Genomic DNA, 22,288 nt, shown 5'->3' on the forward strand with positions numbered 1-22,288 from the left:
TTCTGAGAATCAAGAGTAGTTTTCTCATATTTTAATTATGGAAGTGAAATGTTGAACCACTATTACCCAATTAAAATTCTACTGCCAGACTACCACTTCAAGACAAAATGAGGTAGACAAAGACAGGATTTAATCTCCCATCTGAAACAACTAAAACACAGGACAAAATATATGAAATGACACTTTTCAAGACACTGGACATCGCAACAGAGGACAGTGAATATTGAGAGATGGAAACAACCATACAACTGTCCTAGCTCACTACCTGGAAAGAGTTCTTAAGCAGCAATGCAGGGAGGGCAAAGTCAGGCCAGAGCCTGGAAGGCTCCTGAGTTGATGAGATGGAGCTGAGAGAGTGGGGAGACAAGAAGGACAGAATTCATAAGATAGAGTACAGAAGGGAGAATTACAGAGAGAGAACTGTAGAGTTATATAGATGGTCTCTCTCAAGTATTCAGCAGAGAAATGCTCAGCACATGTGAGGAAACCTGAGCCAGAAAAATAACCAATGGAAGTATTAGAGGGACTAATCCATGGAACTCACACAGGGCCAGGAATAGTTCCTATTACCTCCACACAGAGCAGAAAACCTCATAATTCACAGGGCACTGGACAGAGTAATCAGATGCTTCACAGTGGTGTAAAATCATCCCGATTAGACACTGCTCTGGTCCAGTTTAACAATCTGAAATAAACTAGTTCCGCACAAATTCCAGAACAAAGTTCAATAATATTTATAGGAATACAAAACAATCCATCACCTAACAAGGTGAATTTCAGGATGTCTGCCATCCAATGAAGAATTCCCAATCATGGATCTAAGGAAACTACTTGAGCCCAGGAAAAGAACCCTAAAAGATTTTTAAAAAAAGAATTCACAGAGCTCACAAAGGACCAGGATAAGTCCTGTACCAAACAGTGAGAGTGAAAAATCTCATAATTGATAGGCTGGTTAGAGTACTAAGAAGGGTCATGTTTCAGTATTGGGAAAAATTAATCCTAAATTCTGCTTTGGTACCACATAACAAAGGTTAAAAGCAAGACTCAACAGGCTAACTGCCTCCCAGAACAAAGCTAAATACTACTTATAAGAAAACATAAGTATCTAGAGTACAAGAAAATTAAATTCATAACACCTGCCATCCAATAAAAAATGACCTGCCATCCAATAAAAAATGACCATACAATTATCCTGCCACTGAAGCACAAAAGCAACCATAGACAATACTTAAACAAATGGGTGTGGTTGTGTTCCAATAAAACTTTATTTACAAAAAAATCAACAGGCCATATTTGGCCTGAGACTATAGATTCCTGACTCCTGAATTAAAAATTTATACTACAAACCCTAAAGCAACTACTAAAATAACACAACAACAAAATGTTATTTTGATAAAAAGCCAACCGAAGGTATAAAAATAAAATCATGTAAAATAATTAATTAAAAATAAGGCAGCAGGGCTTCCCTGGTGGCGCAGGGGTTGAGAGTCCGCCTGCCGATGCAGGGGACACGGGTTCATGCCCCAGTCCAGGAAGATCCCATATGCCACAGAGCAGCTAGGCCTGTGAGCCATGGCCGCTCCGCAACGGGAGAGGCCACAACAGTGAGAGGCCCACGTACCACAAAAAAAAAAAAAAAAAAAAAAAAAAAAAAGAGGCAGCAAAGGAGAAATAAAAGAACAAAGAACAGAAGGGACAAAAATAACTCCATGAATAGAAAGATGGAGATTCAAACCCAACCATATCAACAGTCAGATTAAATGTTACAAGTCTGACACACCCATTAAAAAGCATAGATTTTCAGACTGTATAAAAGACAGGGACAATTACATGCTGCCTTAAGTACTGCACATTAAATATAAGGACAAATAGATTAAATAAAAATATGGAAAACAATATACTAAACTACCACTAATTTTTTAAAAACCTGGAGTGCCTGTATTAATATCGACATAGATTTCAAAGCAAAGAACATTAGCCGGTATAAAATAAGTCATCTCATAATGCCAAAGGGTAAATTCACCAAGAGGGAATGATAACCCTAAAGGTTTACGTACTTAATAACAGAACTTTGAAATACATTAAGCAAAATCTGACAGAAATTCAAGAAGAAATAGATAAATCCATAATTATAGTAAAAGGTTTCAATCCCTGTCTCTCAAAAAATGTTAGAACATGTAGAGAAAAAATTAGGAAGAATATAGTAGACTTAATACCACTATCAACCAACTTAATCTAATCGACATTTACAGAACCTTCTACTACCCAAAAGCAGAATACACATTCTTCTCAAGTACACATGGAACATTTATCAAGATATACCATATTCTGAAGCATAAAATAATTTAAGTGAATTTAAGAGAATTCAAGTCATACAAAGTGTGCTTTATGACTACAATAAAATTAATTTAGAAATCAATAATAGAAATTTATCTGGAAACTGCCTAAATATTTTTAAATTAATTAGCATACTTCTAAATAATCCATGAGACAAAGAAGAAATAAAAGGAAATTAGAAAATACGATGAACTAAAAGAAAATAAAAACATCACATATCAAAATTTGTGAGATGATGCTAAAGCAGTATTTAGAGGGAAACTTGTAACACTATATGCTTATATTAGAAAAGAAGAAAAGGTCTCAAATCAATAATTTCTGCTTCCATCTTAAAAACCAGAAAAGCTAGTGAAACACAAAATTAAGTAGAGAAAAATGAAGTAATAAAAATTAAAGTAGAAAACAATGAAACAGAAAACAAATACAACAGAAAAAATCAGTGAAACCAAAAGCTGGCTGATTCTCTAAGAAGAACAATAAAATTGATAAACCTCTAGCAAGGCTAAGTGAGATAAAAAAAGAAGACACAAAATACCAACATCAGGAATGATGATATCAACATCATTAATGATTCTATACCTATAAAAGTCATAAGGGGATATTATGAAAACTTTATGCCAGTGAATTTGATAACTTTGATGAAATGGACACATTCCTTAAAAGACACAAGATACTAAAGCTCATTCAAAAAGAAAGATGAACTGAATGGCCCTAAGTATATTAAATAAATTGAATTTATAGTTAAACATCATACCATTTAAAAAACACTTCAGGCCCATATAGCTTCACTAGTGAATACTACCAATCATTTAATGACAATTTAACATTGAACTTTTCCAAAAAATTGAAGAGGAGAAAATTCTACCCAACTCATTCTATGAAACCAGAATTGCTCAGACACCAAAATTAGATATAAACAATAAAGAAAACAACAGTCAAATATCTCTCATGAAAATAGATGCAAAAATTCTTAACAAACTTTTAGTAAATAACGTCCAATAATATGCAAAAAGGATAATACATCATGACTACATGGGGTTCATCCACAGATGCAAGGCTGCTTCAACATTTGACAATCAATCAATGTAATTCACCATATTAAAATATTAAAGAAGAAAAAAACATGATCATCATCTCAATAACTGCCAAGAAAAAGGATTTGACAAAATCTAACATACATTCCTGATAAAAACCCAACAACCTAGTAATAGAAGGGAACTTTTTCAACCTGATAAAGAACATGCAAAAAGACCTATACTTAACTTTGTAATTTATGGTGAAAATATGCTTTCTCCCCTCAAATCAGAAATAAGGCAAGAATGTCTGCTCTTACCAATACTTTTCAACACTGATCTGGAGGATCAAGCCAGTGTAACAAAGACAAATAAATGATGTCCATAATGGAAAAGAAGAAATAAAACTCCTTATGTGCAGATTACCAATAGAAAGTTCTAGTTGTAGTCTACCAAAAAGTTGCTAGATAAAATCAGTAATTTTAGTTATACTGTGGGATACAAAGTCCAATATACAAAAATAGTAATCATATTTCCATCCAATTTGAAAATAAAATTAAGAAAGTAATTCAAGTTACAACAGCATTTTTTAAAAAGAAAATACTTAGAGATAAATCTGACAAAAGACATGCAAGACCTGTACACTGAAAATGACAAGACACTGCCGAGAGAAATTACAGAAAACTTAAATAAATGGAGAGAGATACTATGTTCATGGATTGGAAGACTCAGTACTGTGAAAATGTCAGTTATTGGCAAGTTGAACTACAGATTCAATACAATCCCAATCAAAATCCCAGCAGGCTTTTTTGTAGAAAGGGAAAGCTGATTTTTAAATTGATATGGAAATGCAAAGGACCTAGAAGAGGCAAAACAACTTTGAAAAAGAAGAGCAAAGCTCAAGGATTTGCAGTACCTGACTTTAAGACATATTATAAAAGTACAGTAATCAAGAAAGTGTTGTATTGGCATAAAGACAGACAAACAGATCAACTGAACAGAACAGTGTCTACAAATAGATCTTCACATATACAGTCAATCGATTTTCAACAAAAAATGCAAGGTAATTGAGTGGAGAAAGCACAGTATTCTCCAATGATGATGCTAAAACAATGAGATATCTATATACGATAAAAAGGACTTCAACACATATTTATCACCATATATGAAAATGAACTCAAAATTGATTATAAACATAAATGTAAAACCAGAAACTACAAAACTTCTAGAAAATATAAGAGAAAATCTTTGTGACCTAGGATTAGGCAAATATTCCTTAAGCAGGACACCAAAAAACACAATTCATAAAAGGAAAAAATATATATAAATCAGACTTCATCAAAATTAAGAACTTCTGCTTTTTGAAAGACCCTGTAAAGAGTATGAAAGGACAAGTCATAGACCAGAAGAAAATATTTTCAAACATACATGATAAAGGACTTACCATCCAAAATATATAAAGACTCAAAATTCAGTAAGAAAATTACCCAATAGAAAATGGGCCAAAGATTTAAACAGACATTTCATCAGAAAAGATAGATATATGTCAACTAAAAACATGAAGAGATGCCTAACATCATTAGTTATTAGGGTAATGCAATTCAAAACCACAATATGGTATCACTACACACTTACCAGATGTTCAAAATTAAAACAAGACTGACCATACCAAATGTTGGTAAGGAGATGGAGCAACTGAAACTCTCATATACTGCTGGTGGGAATGTAAAAATTATCTAACAAATTATATAACAATTTTCTTTGGAAAACAGTTTGACAGTGTCTTTAAAATGTTAAAAATATAGACCTACTATATAACCCAGTCATTATATTCTTAGGTATTTAACCATGAAAGACGAACACATGTCCATACAATCACTTGCACATGAAAGTTTGTAGCAGCTTTATTAGTAATATCCAAAAATTGCAAAAAAAACCACACATATCCATCAACAAGTGAATGAATAAACAAATCATTGTATATCCATACAGTGGAATACCACTCAACAATAAAAAGGAACTACCGATATGTGCAACAACTTGCATGAATCTCAAAATAATTATGCTGAGTTTAAAAGCCAGACCAAAAAAAGAACACATACTATATGATTCCATTTATATAAAGTCCTAGAACATGCAAACCAAACAGTGACAGAAAGCAGATTGAGTAGGGGTCAGGCAGGAGGGAAGCATTAAAAAAGGGCATAAGAAAACTGTTGGGGATGATGAATAAACTAAATATTTTTATTGTGTTGATGGTTTCACAAGTTTATACAAATGTCAAAAATTATCAAAGCATGTACTTTAATATGTGCAGTTTAGTGTATGTCAACTGTACCTCCATGAAGCTGTTTTAAACATGAATAAATTAAACACTACTCCCAGAGGCATTTTGGTAGCTTGAGTAGCCAAAGTCCTAGGTTTGCCCCTAGCTACTTCATCCGGTTATTTATACTGATCTTGTGCCTAAGAGAAAAATGAGTAACACATTGAGATGATCTAAATGACAGGCAGACAGAAAATGCCATTAACTGGCACATTCGCTAAATACTATGTAACAAAAAAAGAATAATTAAAATTTCGATAGGAGAAAAAGTAATTAGCAAAAGAAAAGAAAACAATTATTCTTAGTTTTGTTTCAATAAAGTATAGCAAAAATTTACAAATACTCACCTCTTTGGATAATCTTGTGAAGACATCTCCTCCCCTGAGAAAATCCAGTATTAAATACAGCTTCCCTTCAGTCTGAAAGGCTAATTAGAAATTAGAATGTAGTAATAATAACTTTTAAGGCTTACAAAGCTTAGCATAGTTTTTAATTATATATGTTTAGAATTTTATTACTGAACACTATAAAGCAATTAAGCATTTACTCACATGGTCCATGACTGGATAACATTATCTCAAAATTAAAACTAGTGTTGAAAAAGCTATAAACCCCTTGCCAGAACATAATCAACCTTGGATGTAGCTTTACACAGAAACTTGTACCACCGTCGTTTTCCTGATTTATGGAGCACCATGTTCTACTGCAATTGCCTTAACTCTACTTCCCCACCTACTGAAAATCTACTAATTCTGTCAAGCTCAACAAAAATGCCACCCACTCTATTTAGCTTTCTTCTATTAAGGATTTCCCTCTTTTCACATTTCCCTGTAGCATCCTTAACCTCTTCCCCATCAGAATTACTTGTTACTACTTTTGAGATCTCATTGCACTTTATTTATGTCTCTCTTATGGTACTTAATCCATTTTGATTTATACAATTAATTGGACTTACATGTCTGTGTTCCCTATAGATTATAAATTTCTTGAGATCAGAGATTATTTCACCTCTAGAGCCCACTGAATTGAATAGAATGTTTTGAACACAACTGGTGTTTAGTGATTAATCTAATGATATCCTAGAGACTCAAGAAAGGAGATCTTTAGATAATACGACTACTCTCATTCCATTAGGGTAATGGGGAATAAAAGAATAATGGGTGGAAAATTCTACAGGGATTTTTACAGAGAGAGTTGGGTACATACTATAATGCATTATTTGTCAAAATTACCTAAGAATAAAATCAATAGCTGCTATCTTTTTAAATTTCAAAAATTGAGAGTGACATAGTAGATTGGATCAGTGATTTAATAATGTATATGCCATTGAATTCTCCAGGAAAGCCAAATGGCACAATCTCATGCATACATTAAACTAGCAATGGAGCCATGCTTAAAACTCAGAACTGCATGGATTGGAAGAATTAATATTGGTGACCCAAAGCAATCTACAGATACAATACAATCACTATCAAAATAACAATGGCATTTTCCACAGAAATAGCACAAATAGTTTTAAAATTTGTATGGAAACACAAAAGACCCTGAATAGCAAAAACAATAATGGAAAAGAAGAATAAAGCTAGAGGCATCACACTTCCTGACTTTTAGACCATGCTAAAAGCTACAAAAATCAAAACAGTATGGTACAGTCACAAAAAGAGCCATACAGATCAATGGAACAGAATAGAGACCACAGAAATAAACCCACACACTTATGGTCAATTAATCTACAACAAAGGAGGCAAGAATATACAATGGAGAAAAACAGTCTCTTCAATAAGTGGTGCTGGGAAAACTGGACAGCTGCATGTAAAAGAATGAAATTAGAACATTCTCTAACACCACATACAAAAATAAGCTCAAAATGTATTAAAGACCTAAACCATAAAATTCCTAGAAGAGAACACAGGCAGAATACTCTTTGACATAAATTGTAACAATGTTTTTTTTGGATCTGACTCCTCAGGAAATGGAAACAAAAGCAAAAATAAGCAAATGGGACCTAATTAAAATTAAAAGCTTTTGCACAGCAAAGGAAACCATCAATGAAATGAACAAACCTACTGAATGGGAGAAAATATTTGCAAATGATATGACCAATAAGGAATTCATATCCAAAATATATAAATAGCTCATATATCTCATCATCAGAAAAAACAAACAACCCAATTAAAAAGTGGGCAGAACACCTGAATGGACATTTTTCCAAAGAAGATATACAGATAGCCAACTGGCACATGAAAAAATGCTCAACATTGCTAATTATCAGAGTATCAAAACCCCATATCAAAACAATGATGACGTATCACCTCACACCTGTCAGAATGGCTATAATCAAAAAGTCTACAAATAACAAATGTTGGAGAAGATGTAGAGAAAAAGGAACTCTCATACACTGTCAATAGGAATGTAAATTGGTGCAGCCACTGTGGAAAACAGTATGGAGGTTCATCAAAAAAATAAAAAATATAACTATCATACGATCCAGCGATTCCACTCCTGGGTATATATATGAAGAAAAAGAAAATATTACCACAAAAAATATATGCACCACAATGTTCACAGCAACATTTTTTACAATAGCCAAGATAGAGAAGCAATCTAAGTGTCCATCAACAGGTGAATGGATAAAAAAGATGTGGTGGGAGGAATCGGGAAGATGGCGGAAGACTAAGACACGGAGATCACCTTCCTCCCCACAGATACATCCGAAATACATCTACATGTGGAACAACTCCTACAGAACACCTACTGAACGCTGGCAGAAGACCACAGACCTCCCAAAAGGCAAGAAACTCCCCCACGTACCTGGGTAGGGCAAAAGAAAAGAAAATAAACAGAGACAAAAGAATAGGGACGGGACCCGCACCAGTGGGAGGGAGCCGTGAAGGAGGAAAGGTTTCCACACATTAGGAAGCCCCTTCGCAGGCGGAGACTGTAGGTGGCGGAGGTGGGAAGCTTCGGAGCAGCGAAGGAGAGCACAGCAACAGGGGTGCGGAAGGCAAAGCGGAGAGATTCCCGTACAGAGGATTGGTGGAGACCAGCACACACCAGCACTAGAGGCTTGTCTGCTCACCCGCCGGGGCGGGCGGGTCTGGGAGCTGAGGATCGGGTTTTGGTCGGAGCGCAGGGAGAGGACTGGGGTTGGTGGCATGAATACAGCCTGCAGGGGGTTAGTGCACCACAGCTAGCCGGGAGGAAGTCCGGGGAAAAGTCTGGACCTGCTGAAGAGGCAAGAGACCTTTTCTTCCCTCGTTGTTTCCTGGTGAGTGAGGAGAGGGGACTAAGAGCACTGCTTAAAGGAGCTCCAGAGACAGGCATGAGCCGCGGCTAATAGTGTGGACCACAGAGACGGTCATGAGATGCTAAGGCTGCTGCTGCGGCCACCAAGAAGCCTGTGTGTGAGAACAGGTCACTATCCACACCTCCCTTCCAGGGAGCCTGTGCAGCCCGCCACTGCCAGGGTCCCAGGATCCAGGGACAACCTCCCTGGGAGAACGCACTGCGTGCCTCAGGCTGGTGCAACGTCCCGCCGCCCTCTGCCACTGCAAGCTCACCCCACATCCGCACCCGTCCCTCCCCGTGGCCTGAGTGAGCCAGAGGCTCTGAAGCAGCTGCTCCTTTAACCCCTTCCTGTCTGAGTGAAGAAGAGATGCCCTGTGGCGACCTACATGCAGAGGTGGGGTAAAATCCAAAGCTGAGCCCCAGGAGCTGTGCGAACAGAGAAGAGAAAGGGAAATCTTTCCCAGCAGCCTCAGAAGCAGCAGATTAAAGCTCCACAATCAACCTGAAGTACCCTGCATCTGTAGAATATATGAATAGACAACGAATCAGCCCAAATTGAGGAGGTGGATTTTGAGACCAAGATTTATTATTTTTTTCCACTTTTCCTCTTTTTGTGAGTGCGTATGTGTATGCTTCTGTGTGAGATTTTGTCTGTATAACTTTCTTTCACCATTTGTCCTAGGGTTCTATACATCCGTTTTGTTTTTTCTTTTAAAAAAGTTTCTTTCTTCATAATTATTTTTACTTTAATAACTATTTTATTTTATCTTACTTTATTTTATTTTATCCTTTCTTTCTTTCATTCTTTCTGAATTTCTTTCTTTGTTTCATTCTTTCTTTCTTTCATTCTACATTTTCTCCCTTTTATTATGATTCATGTGGATGAAACACTCTTGGTGCTGTAGCCAGGAGTCAGTGCTGTGCCTCTGAGGTAGGAGAGCCAACTTCAGGACACTGGGCCACAAAAGACCTCCCAGCTCCACATAACATCAAAAGGCAAAAATCTCCCAGAGACCTCCATCTCAACACCAGCATGCAGCTTCCCTCAATGACCAGCAAGCTACAGTGCTTGATACCCTATGCCAAACAACTAGGAAGACAGGAACACATCCCCACCCATTAGCAGAGAGTCTGCCTAAAATCATAATAAGTCCACAGACACCCCAAAATACACTGCCAAACGTGGACCTGCCTATCAGAAAGACAAGATCCAGCCTCATCCACTAAAACACAGGTACTAGTCCCCTCCACCAGGAAGCCTACACAACCACTGAACCAACTTTAGCCACTGGGGACAGACACCAAAAAAACAGGAACTATGAACCTGCAGCCTGCAAAACGGAGACCCCAAACACAGTAAGATAAGCAAAATGAGAAGACAGAAAAACACACAGCAGATGAAAGCACAAGATAAAAACCCACCAGACCTAACAAATGAAAAGGAAATAGGCGGTCTACCTGAAGAAGAATTCAGAATAATGATAGTAAAGATGACCCAAAATCTTGGAAATAAAATACACAATATGCAAGAAACATTTAACAAGGACCTAGAAGAACTAAAGATGAAACAAGCAATGATGAACAACACAGTTAATGAAATTAAAAATACTCCAGATGAGATCAATAGCAGAATAACTGAGGCAGAATAACGGATAAGTGACCTGGAAGATAAAATAGTGGAAATAAATACTGCAGAGCAGAAAAAAGAATGAAAAGAACTGAGGACAGGCTCAGAGACCACTGGAACAACATTAAACGAACCAACATTCGAATTATAGGGTTCCAGAAGAAGAAGAGAAAACGAAAGGGACTGAGAAAATATTTCAAGAGATTATAGTTGAAAACTTCCCTAATATGGGAAAGGAAAGAGTTAATCAAGTCCAGGAAGCACAGAGAGTCCCATAAAGGATAAATCCAAGGAGAAACATGCCAAGACATATATTAATCAAACTGTCAAAAATTAAATACAAAGAAAATATATTAAAAGCAGCAAGGGAAGAACAACAAATAACACACAGGGAATCACCATAAGGTTAACAGCTGATCTTTCAGCAGAAACTGTGCAAGACAGAAGGGAGTGGCAGGACATATTTAAAGTGATGAAGGAGAAAAACCTACAACCAAGATTACCCTACCCAGCAAGGATCTCATTCAGATTTGATGGAGAAATTAAAACATTTACAGACAAGCAAAAGCAGAGAGAGTTCAGCAACACAAAACCAGCTTTACAACAAATGCTAAAGGAACTTCTCTAGTCAAGAAACACTAAGAGAAGGAAAACACCTACAATAACAAACACAAAACAATTAAGAAAATGGGAATAGGAACATACATATTGATAACTACCTTAAATGTCAATGGATTAAATGCTCCCACCAAAAGACACACGCTGGCTGAATGGATACAAAAACAAGATCCATAAATATGTTGTCTACAAGAGACACACTTCAGGCCTAGAGACACATATAGACTGAAAGTGAGGGATTGGAAAAAAATATTCCATTCAAATGGAAAGCAAAAGAAAGCTGGAGTAGCAATTCTCATATCAGACAAAATAGACTTTAAAATAAAGACTATTACAAGACACAAAAAGGACACTACATAATGATAAAGGGATCGATCCAAGAAGAAGATATAAGACTTGTAAATACTTATGTACCCAACATAGAAGCAGCTGAATACATAAGGCAAATACTAGCAGCCATAAAACGGGAAACCGACAGTAACACATTCATAGTAGGGGACTTTACCACCCCACTTTCACCAATGGACAGATCATCCAAAATGAAAATAAATAAGGAAACACAAGTTTTAAATGATACATTAAACAAGATGGACTTAATTGATATTTATATGACATTCCATCCAAAAGCAACAGAATACACATTTTTCTGAAGTGCTCATGGAACATTCTCCAGGATAGATCATACCTTGGGTCACAAATCAAGCCTTAGTAAATTAATAAAATTGAAATTTTATCAAGTATCTTTCCCGACCACAATGCTATGAGACTAAATATCGATTACATGAAAAGATGTGTAAAAAATACAAACACATGGAGGCTAAACAATACACTACTTAATAACGAAGTGATCACTGAAGAAATCAAAGAGGAAATCAAAAAATACCTAGAAACAAATGACAACGGAGACACGATGACCCAAAACCTATGGGATGCAGCAAAAGCAGTTCTAAGAGGGAAGTTTATGGCAATACACTCCTACCTTAAGAAACAGGAAACATCTCGAATAAACAACCTAACCTTGCACCTAAAGCAATTAGAGAGAGAAGAACAAAAAACCCAAAGTTAGCAGAAGGAAATAAATCATAAAGATCAGATCAGAAATAAATGAAAAAGAAATGAAGGAAACAAGAGCAAAGATCAATAAAACTAAAAGCTGGTTCTTTGAGAATATAAAAAAAATTGATAAACCATTAGTCAGACTCACCAGGAAAAAAAGGGTGAAGACTCAAACCAATAGTATCAGAAATGAAAAAGGAGAAGTAACAACCGACACTGTAGAAATACAAAAGATCATGAGAGATTACTACAGGCAACTCTATGCCAATAAAATGGACAACCTGGAAGAAATGGACAAATTCATAGAAATGCACAACCAGACAAGACTGAATCAGGAAGAAATACAAAATATGAACAGACCAATCACAAGCACTGAAATTGAAAATGTGATTAAATATCTTCCAAAAAACAAAAGCCAAGGACCAGATGGCTTCACAAGCAAATTCTATCTAACATTTACTGAAGAGCTAACACCTATCCTTCTCAAACTCTTCCAAAATATAGCAGAGGGAGGAACACTCCCAAACGCATTCTATGAGGCCACCATCACCCTGATACAAAAACAAGACATGGATGTCACAAAGAAAGAAAACTACAGGCCAATATCACTGATGAACATAAATGCAAAAATCCTCAATGAAATACTAGCAAACAGAATGCAACAGCACATTAAAAGGACCATACACCACGATAAAGTGGGGTTTATTCCAGGAATGCAAGGATTCTTCAGTATATGTAAATCGATCAACATGATACACCAGATTAACAAATTGAAGGAGAAAAACCATATGCTCATCTCAATAGCAGCAGAGAAAGCTTTTGACAAAACTCAACACCCATTTATGATAAAAACCCTCCAGAAAGTAGGCACAGAGGGAACTTTCCTCAACACAGTAAAGGGCATATATGACAAACCCACAGCCAACATCATCCTCAATGGTGAAAAACTGAAAGCATTTCCACTAAGATCAGGAACAAGACAAGGTTGCCCACTCTCACCACTCTTATTCAACATAGTTTTGGAAGTTTTAGCCACAGCAATCAGAGAAGAAAAGGAAATAAAAGGAATCCAAATCGGAAAAGAAGAAGTAAAGCTGTCACTGTTTGCAGATGACATGATACTATACAGAGAGAATCCTAAAGATGCTACCAGAAAACTACCAGAGATAATCAATGAATTTGGTAAAGTGGAAGGATACAAAATTAATGCACAGAAATCTCTGGCATTCCTAGATACTAATGATGAAAAATCTGAAAGTGAAATCAAGAAAACACTCTCATTTACCACTGTAACAAAAAGGATAAAATATCTAGGAATAAACCTACGTAAGGAGACAAAAGACCTGTATGCAGAAAATTATAAAACACTGATGAAAGAAACTAAAGATGATACAAATAGATGGAGAGATATACAATGTTGTTGGATTGGAAAAATCAACATTGCGAAAATGACTCTACTACCCAAAGCAATCTACAGATTCAATCCAATCCCTATCAAACTACCACTGGCATTTTTAACAAAACTGGAACAAAAAATTTCACAATATGTATGGAAACACAAAAGACCCCGAATACCCAAAGGAATCTTGAGAACGAAAAAGGGAGCTGGAGGAATCAGGCTCCCTGACTTCACACTATACTACAAAGCTACAGTAGTCAAGACAGTATGGTACTGGCACAAAAACAGAAATATAGAGCAATGGAACAGGATAGAAAGCCCAGAGATAAACCCATGCAAATATAATCACCTTAATTTTTATTATCAAGGCAGGAATGTACAGTGGAGAAAGGACAGACTCTTCAATAAGTGGTGATGGGAAAACTGAACAGGTACATGTAAAAGTATGAGATTAGATCACTCCCTAACACCATACACAAAAATAAATTCAAAATGGATTAAAGACCTAAATGTACAGCCAGAAACTATCAAACTCTTAGAGGAAAACATGGGCAGCACTCTCTATGACATAAATCACAGCCATGTCCTTTTTGACCCACCTCCTAGAGAAGTGGAAATAAAAACAAAAATAAACAAATGAGACCAAATGAAACTTCAAAGCTTTTGCACAGCAAAGGAAACCATAAATAAGACCTAAAGACAACCCTCAGAATGGGAGAGAATATTTGCAAATGAAGCAACTGACAAAGGATTAATCTGCAAAATTTATAAGCAGCTCATGCAGCTCAATAACAAGAAAAAGCCAAACAACCCAATCCAAAAATGGGCAGAAGATCTAAATAGACATTTCTCCAAAGAAGATATACAGATTGCCAACAAACACATGAAAGAATGCTCAACATCATTAATCATTAGAGAAATGCAAATCAAAACTACAATGAGATATCATCTCACACCAGTCAGAATGGCCATCATCAAACATCTAGAAACAATAAATGCTGGAGAGAGTGTGGAGAAAAGGGAACACTCTTGCACTGCTGGTGGGAATGTGAATTGGTACAGCCACTATGAAGAACAGTATGGAGGTTCCCTAAAAATCTAAAAATAGATCTACCATATGACACAGCTATCCCACTACTGGGCATATACCCTGAGAAAACCATAATTCAAAAAGAGCCATGTACCAAAGTGTTCATTGCAGCTCTATTTACAATAGCCAGGAGACGGAAACAACCTAAGTGTCCATCATCGGATGAATGGATAAAGAAGATGTGGCACATATACACAATGGAATACTACTCAGCCATAAAAAGAAACAAAATTGAGTTATTTGTAGTGAGGTGCATGGACCTAGAGTCTGTCATACAGAATGAAGTAAGTCAGAAAGGGAAAGACAAATTTCATATGCTAACACATATATATGGAATATAAGAAAAAAAATATGTCATGAAGTACCTAGGGGTAAGACGGGAATAAAGACACAGACCTACTATAGAATGGACTTGCGGATATGGGGAGTGGGAAGGGTAAGCTGTGACAAAGTGAGAGAGTGGCATGGACATGTATACACTACCAAATGTAAAATAGATAGCTAGTGGGAAGCAGCCGCATAGCACAGGGAGATCAGCTCGGTGCTTTGTGACCACCTGGATGGGTGGGATAGGGAGTGTGGGAGGGAGGGAGATGCAAGAGGGAGGAGATATGGGAACATATGTATATGTATAAGTGATTCACTTTGTTATAAAGCAGAAACTAACACACCATTTTAAAGCAATTATTCTTCAATAAGAAAAAAATAAAAGAAAAACAAAAAGATGTGGCGTACACACACACACACACACACACACATACACACACACACACTGATTATTAATCAGCCATAAAAAAGAATGAAATATTGCCATTTCAACAACATGAATGGACATAGAGAATATTATGCTTAGCGAAAATCAAAGACAAATATTATATGATATCACTTCTAAGTGGAATCTTAAAAATAAAACCAACTAGGGAATATAACTAAAAAGAAACAGACTCATAGATATAGAGAACAAACTAGTGTTTACCAATGGGGAGAGGGAGGGGGATGGGGCAAGATAGGGGTAGGGGATTGAGAGGTACAAACCACTATGTATAAAATAAGTAGCCTACAAGGATATATAGTACAACACAAGGATTCATCACCAATATTTTATAGTAAATATAAATGGGATATAACCTTAAAATTGTGAAACACTATATTGTACACCTGAAACTTATGTAATACTGTAAGTCAACTATATCGCAATTAAAAAAAAAACGAAAAAAACCTCAGAACTGTCTGACTTCAAATTCATGTTCTTTCCATTGTACCTATTGCTTCTCACTTGTATTCCTCTCCTGCCAAATATAAGAAAAAATAACTCAAATAGACTAATATACCATATGGTCCTCTTCAACAGAATGAGGAAGTAAGATTAATATGCTCATTATGAACATGTAAGAGGAGCCCTTCCAAACACAAAAATGTTTTGAAGAAATTGTCACAGTAGTTTATAGCCTAAGAGCCCTGGAGGTATAGCCTAGTACAGAAATACTACTAGACAAGTAATCAGAAGACACTATCTTGTTACCTTAGACAAGTTAACCAACAAATACAGGAAAGACAACTAAAAGCTAGATATTAATTCTTATTTCAGATAAATACATTTTACATAGTTGAATGTATTAAATCATTCCATATTCATTTCCTGTTTGAAGTATTTATACCCTGTTATATTATTTTCTGAAAGGAAATCTTAGTTCTCTAATTCCATATTTTTTTAAAAAAAAGATTACATACCATAGTGCAACTTGACAATAAATGGATGATTTACTTCCACCAGTATATCCCTCTCCATCTTTGTCCGAACTCTGTCTCGAACTAAAAATTACAGAAGAGTAGAATATATTGCTCTCGTATATAATTTCAGTAGAGATCCCATCAGCAATTCACCAAACAAAAATACAGAAATATAAAACATAACTTTGTAAGTGCCCAAATTTGCAGTCTATATTCCTAGACAGTAATTACCATATTCTCAGAAAGCTAACAAATTCAGTTTAGATCTAGAGATGTGTTAAGGAGACACAAAGTTATTTGGTGAATAAGCATTTATTATATATTAGTCTCCAAATTGTTCAAATGAGTTTATTGATTAAAACTGAGCACAGTGTTATTGTTATCACAGCCTGGAAGACAGTGTATATAAGTGTATGCAGGTGGCTGTGCTTTCTCAATATGCAATACCAAAACAGATAGACAGAAAAAATAAGAATCTTGAAATAAAAGAATATAGTTTAATAAAATAAGTTCACTTTAAGTAAAACATGTCACTTTTTATCCCATTAAATTTTTACTAGGGTACACTCTCACTAAATTAGGGTATATGCCAATATCAACCCTAGAAATATCACTTACCACTAGAAATCTGTAACAATTACTAATGTTAAAAGGAAACTAAATCTACTCATCTTATATAAGCAGTACACAGCATATTTCTTAAAACAAGCTTTACCACATTCTATTTTAATAAGCTTTCCAATTTTCTACCTTTTAAAGAAGCTTTCTTTAACACCTTCATTGCATAGAGCTGCCCAGCATCAGGACCAGTCTTCTTTCTAACAAGAAAAACCTAATAGGAGAATTAAAATTAAAACAGTGAAATTCACATCCCAAGCCATTCCTGCTAAACATAAACATTAGCACATAAATACAGCCTTGCATTTTCTCTAATTTTATAAAGATATGCCTTTCTCTATAAATTATACTTGGTTAATATTTCCTCACTTTCAGTCACTTAGTGAATCACACTCCCGTACATCCTATTGTGGAAAAGAAAATTTAAAAGAACATTTGAGAAGTTTCTGATGTAAGAGATAAATAATATAACGAAAGACAATTTGAGCTAAGGGAGCTCCTTATAAGACCCAAGCTCCTTTTTGTTACCTTAATAAGGAGCAAACAAATGTGATGACCATTAATTTGATACCTTCATTTCTACTTCCCTATTGGTCCATTTTAGAAGTTACCAGGTATTATATTTTCTAATAAGAAATCAGGCAATTCTTATCTGTCTGCCAAGAAAAAGAATCAAGATGGCAAATATTTCAATAAAGAAATGAAAGTTAAATTATTTAAAGTTACCAAGTAAGCTTAAGTAATAATATCTCATATTTTCAAACCAGTATTATGACTCATTAAAAGCTAAGTTTTAAAAAGCCTCAGTTATGAAGATAATTATGAGTATATTACAGTTTTATGAGTTATTTATTAGTAAAGGGTTGTTTCAATTTTTTAATTATTTAGTAAAACGTGTTCACTGCCTTACCTGCCATCCTCAACTCTAACAAGTTCTATTCAAGTGTTGCTTAACTTTAAAATGTGGTCAAGTAACTAACTTGTTCACACAAAACTGCAGATGGGAGAGATTTTAAGTAATTTTTTGTCTTGCCTCTTTCCTAAGGTAGAGCTTAAAACCCTTTAATCCAAATATTTTATGTGATAATTATGTATCAGCCAACTGGGCAGGTGAGGGGGTGGAATCTTTACTTCATTTAATCTCTGCTTCTCCTATTCTTTATATCAGACCTAAACTCAAGGACCATTTCAGGTTTACAGTTTTCATACTCATCTAGTGTAGTGCTTCTCACACTTTCTGTGTAGACCAACCAGTCTTTTTTTCCCCCTTTTCTCCAAGTCCATTGCAGACCATACTTCTATAAAATATAATCAAAATGAATTATTTAGAAAATTGAAATTTAAATGTCATAAAATACAATCCCTTTTTATACTAATTGATTCTACACATAAAATTACTTTGTCAAATTTCTGTAAAAGTTGCTAAATGCTCTCAGTTTTTGAACATGTCTTACAGTAAGCCAGTAACAGTTCATACCACACTTGGAGTAGACTAATCAAGAGAATTCACATATTAACAGATGGCTGGGTTTTGCAACATAAAACTATCTTTGGAGAAAAGAAAAGTTCAGGGCTTGAACCAAATCATAAATTTGCATATCACCATAAACATTTCTGTACTGAAAGAACTAACAAAGCTACTACCCTATGTTACTTTCATGTCTAATATCTACTCTGAACTCCAACAAGATCTCCCCAAACAATGTAGAACCCCAAGGAAGTGTGCATTGCCACAGAAGATTTCAGTAGCTTCATTCCATGGAGTTATTTTTAGTGCATTTAAACTTGGAGAGGACAGTCCTAAAAATCCATGATTTTTCACTGATGAAAATAGTAAGCAATGGAACAGAATGCCAAATTTAACACACCTATAGCCTACCCTCAGTCTCCTTTATAATGAAGATTCACTAGAAAATAAAATTAGTATTTTATAAATGAACAGTGCTAAATCAGGCATTTTAATCACAGAAGAATATATTCAATCTGGGTTAGAAAGAATACAAACACAAACTAGATTACCATGGGGTTCTAAATGTCATATAAAAGTTACTAAGTGAGCTAAAGAAACTATGACCCCAGATGCACATTTTCTTATCTGTATTTTTCAAGTTTACTGCTGTTGGCAAACAAGTGGACTTGTACGTATTTGTATAGCTGATTTCAGTCTATAACAGTTTTTTAAACAGCAGGTTAAATTAATTGCCATAACACACACACACACACACACACACACACACACACACACACACACAAAAGCTTCAAAGCTAAGCAAATGGCATTAACCCTAAGCACCAGACTTAAAGTTTTCATTCAGTTTTACTGACATGGGCAAATAAAGGTAGATAAACAGTTTCCTCTTTCCTAATCAATATCATGTGACCAAGATGTTGACAACAGAGGAGTCAAGTCATTTCGTGAGTGTTGACTACACCACAAGTAAGAGAACTATCTTTCTCAGTCTCTTCCAAGAAAGCAATTCTCAATATTTTTGGTCTCAAGAATTTTACTTTGCTGTACAGTAGAAACTAACAACATTGTAAAGCAGCTACACTCCAATAAATATTAAAAAAATAAAAACCTTAAAGATGATAAACATAAAAAATAATTCTTTTACAATCCTAAAAATTACTGATGACTCTAAAGTACTTTTGTTTTTGTGGGTTATATCTATTGATATTTACTGTATTAGAAATTAAAACAGAAAAAAATTAACTATGTATTGATTCATTAAAAATAATAAATACTTGTTATATGTGAATATAAATATTTTTATACAGATAACTATATTTTTTCCAAAACAAAAAAATCAATGAGAAGATTGACACTGATCTACATTTTTGCAAGTCTCTAATATCTGGCTTAACAGAAGACAGTTGGATTCTCATATCTGCTTCTACATTCAATCTGTTGCAATTAAGTTATTTTGCTTAAATTATAAGAAGAAAATCAGGCCTCACACAGATATGTATTTGGAAAAGGGAGTACTATTTTAATAGCCTTTCCATATAATTGTAGTTATTCTTTTTTGATATGACACAAGAATTTGACAAGTGACAGTTTCTTAAAGATTAGTTGCAATGAAAAATCTGAAACCACATCAATTAACTGTCCATATTCTTTTATATAATAATCCATGGTCTACCTGACACTTTGAATGGATTTTGTACTGGTGTCTGATTTGATAACATCATGTGTTTGGTCAACTCAAAAACATTGGTTCACTGAGTTATTCAGATCTTCCAAAAGTTGACAGTAGCAATCTCATCAGGAAAGTCTTTTGAGTATTGAGAACAGTTGAGCCCACAGTGGCAAATAAAAATTTTCCAAAATTCTAATTTTTTGCTTCAAAGGTCGAATTTTATCATTGACAAAATTATTATCAGTTGTTTTCCATGAAATAACAGGTTCTCTCCATTCATTTTTGAGAAAACATCTACCAAATACCCAAGTTTAAGTAACCATAGTTTGTCGATCATTCTTTCAAGTAAAAATACTTTTCCATGAAAAAAGTGTCTAATTTAGCTCACAACTCAAAAAAATGCTCTGTCTTGAGACAATCATACTTTTGGTATGCAGCTAAAGTACTTTGTGTACTTCTCAATTTCATCACACAATATTAAGAAGATGTGTACTCAAGGGTTGATACTTGATAAATTTAATCACTGTTAAAACCTCATCGAGGACATTCTTAAGTAAAACACATTTTTTTTAACTGTAAGTGGGTGACAGTGAAGAATATGATTACTGTTGTAGTTTAAAATCACTTCCTTGACTGTGCCAAAGTGCCAAAAGTTTCACGAATAATATCTTAGTATTATAAAGCAGTCTTGACCTTGAGAACCCCCTGAAAGTGTCCTGTGGATATCCAGGGGTAGTAGACTCCACTTTGAGAACCACTGTTCTAGAACACAGCCTTTAGTGGAGTTGAAAAGAATGGAATACAGAGGGTAAAAAGAGGCAATTAAAGAAGAAAGAAAAACCCAAAGCACAAAGCACAAAGCAGCCACTTTTCCCCTATCTCTTAAAACACTCACTAGTATCTCAATATGGCATCTAATAGAAGCCATCATTAACAGTCTAGAGATATAACTGTTTATTTGTTCATTACCTGATTTGTTCTTTTCAGGTCTAATGAGTGAACTTTCCTAGCATAAGAAAACATCATCTCACTCTGCTCTCTTCCCATCATCAACTACAGAAGAAGCTGCATGACTTCAAACTACTGTTTCTAAAAACATCTCTTTGCTGATCAGAGAGGTTTCTTTTCAGTCACTCTAATCCAATTCTCAGAAATTGTTCAGAAGAGAAATGAATGAGTGAATTACTCCAATATACTTTTCTCTCTGTCATATGGACTTTTATATTTTCCGTTAAGAAGTGTTTGCTGAAGTGAACTGCAGAACTGCACAGCTTTAACACTGATTGAAGAGAAAGGACCATTTGCAAGAAATTTTAAGTTGTAAACATATATTTTTAAAACTATCTCTTGATAGCTAATCAATTACTAAGGAGGGCAAGGGTTTGATATTTTCAAAAATCCATTTTTAAGTCCTATATTTAAAGGCTTTACTACCACAAAAGCAAAAACAATATGAAGCATGAATGTTAAAATGTATGTATGCTTTGTGTAAATGATTTGACATGTGAAATATATGAAAGGCTAGTCTGACAATGTCAAACATGTTTTCAAGTGTTTTATTTTATTGTGTTTTAAAATAAGTAATGTAAGTTGTTTGGTATACTTCATTTCAATTCATACATTACTTGATGCGCTTAGTACAGAATTTTATATGCATCTTTTATGATAATGCATGCTTCTTTAAAGTACAATTTTACAACTGATTTTTGTAGGATTTTTCCCGATTAAATAGACTATGTAGATGTTCAATGTCACAAAGCATTATATAGGTTAAAATTCCATTTACTGCATTTTAACAATGGGACTTTCACAGAAAAACTTATAAATAAGACTGCAGCCCAAAGTTTCTTGGAATTGCTCCTACACTTATCTGATTCACAGCCTTGGCCAAATTCCTGAATAGGTTCAGCATATAACAAGTCCCACCCACACAATGCCTACGCAAATGACATAATACTGACAAGCAAGTATGTTCACATCCTAGGAAGAAAAAAATAAGCCACCTCCTTAATATTTCTTTGGTTGATGAACTGCACAAGGATCACT

At 34.9% G+C, this 22,288-nt stretch overlaps 1 protein-coding gene across 3 annotated transcripts in view; it reads right to left on the reverse strand.

The window, feature by feature from the left end:
- Nucleotides 1–22,288, reverse strand: part of RPS6KA6 (ribosomal protein S6 kinase A6) — a 169,121-nt gene that overhangs the window by 73,992 nt on the left and 72,841 nt on the right. For 2 of the 3 annotated variants that reach the window (XM_065900693.1, XM_065900692.1), the window contains exons 4-6: nucleotides 17,236–17,317; nucleotides 16,486–16,566; nucleotides 6,024–6,103 (exon numbers count right to left, since the gene is read on the reverse strand). In XM_065900693.1, the coding sequence (XP_065756765.1) occupies nucleotides 6,024–6,103; nucleotides 16,486–16,566; nucleotides 17,236–17,317 (243 nt within the window). The remainder of the gene's footprint in view (nucleotides 1–6,023; nucleotides 6,104–16,485; nucleotides 16,567–17,235; nucleotides 17,318–22,288) is intronic. The other variant, XM_065900694.1, reaches the window with a different exon arrangement.

This window comes from Phocoena phocoena, chromosome X, assembly GCF_963924675.1.
Source record: "Phocoena phocoena chromosome X, mPhoPho1.1, whole genome shotgun sequence".
Lineage (NCBI taxonomy): Eukaryota > Metazoa > Chordata > Mammalia > Artiodactyla > Phocoenidae > Phocoena > Phocoena phocoena.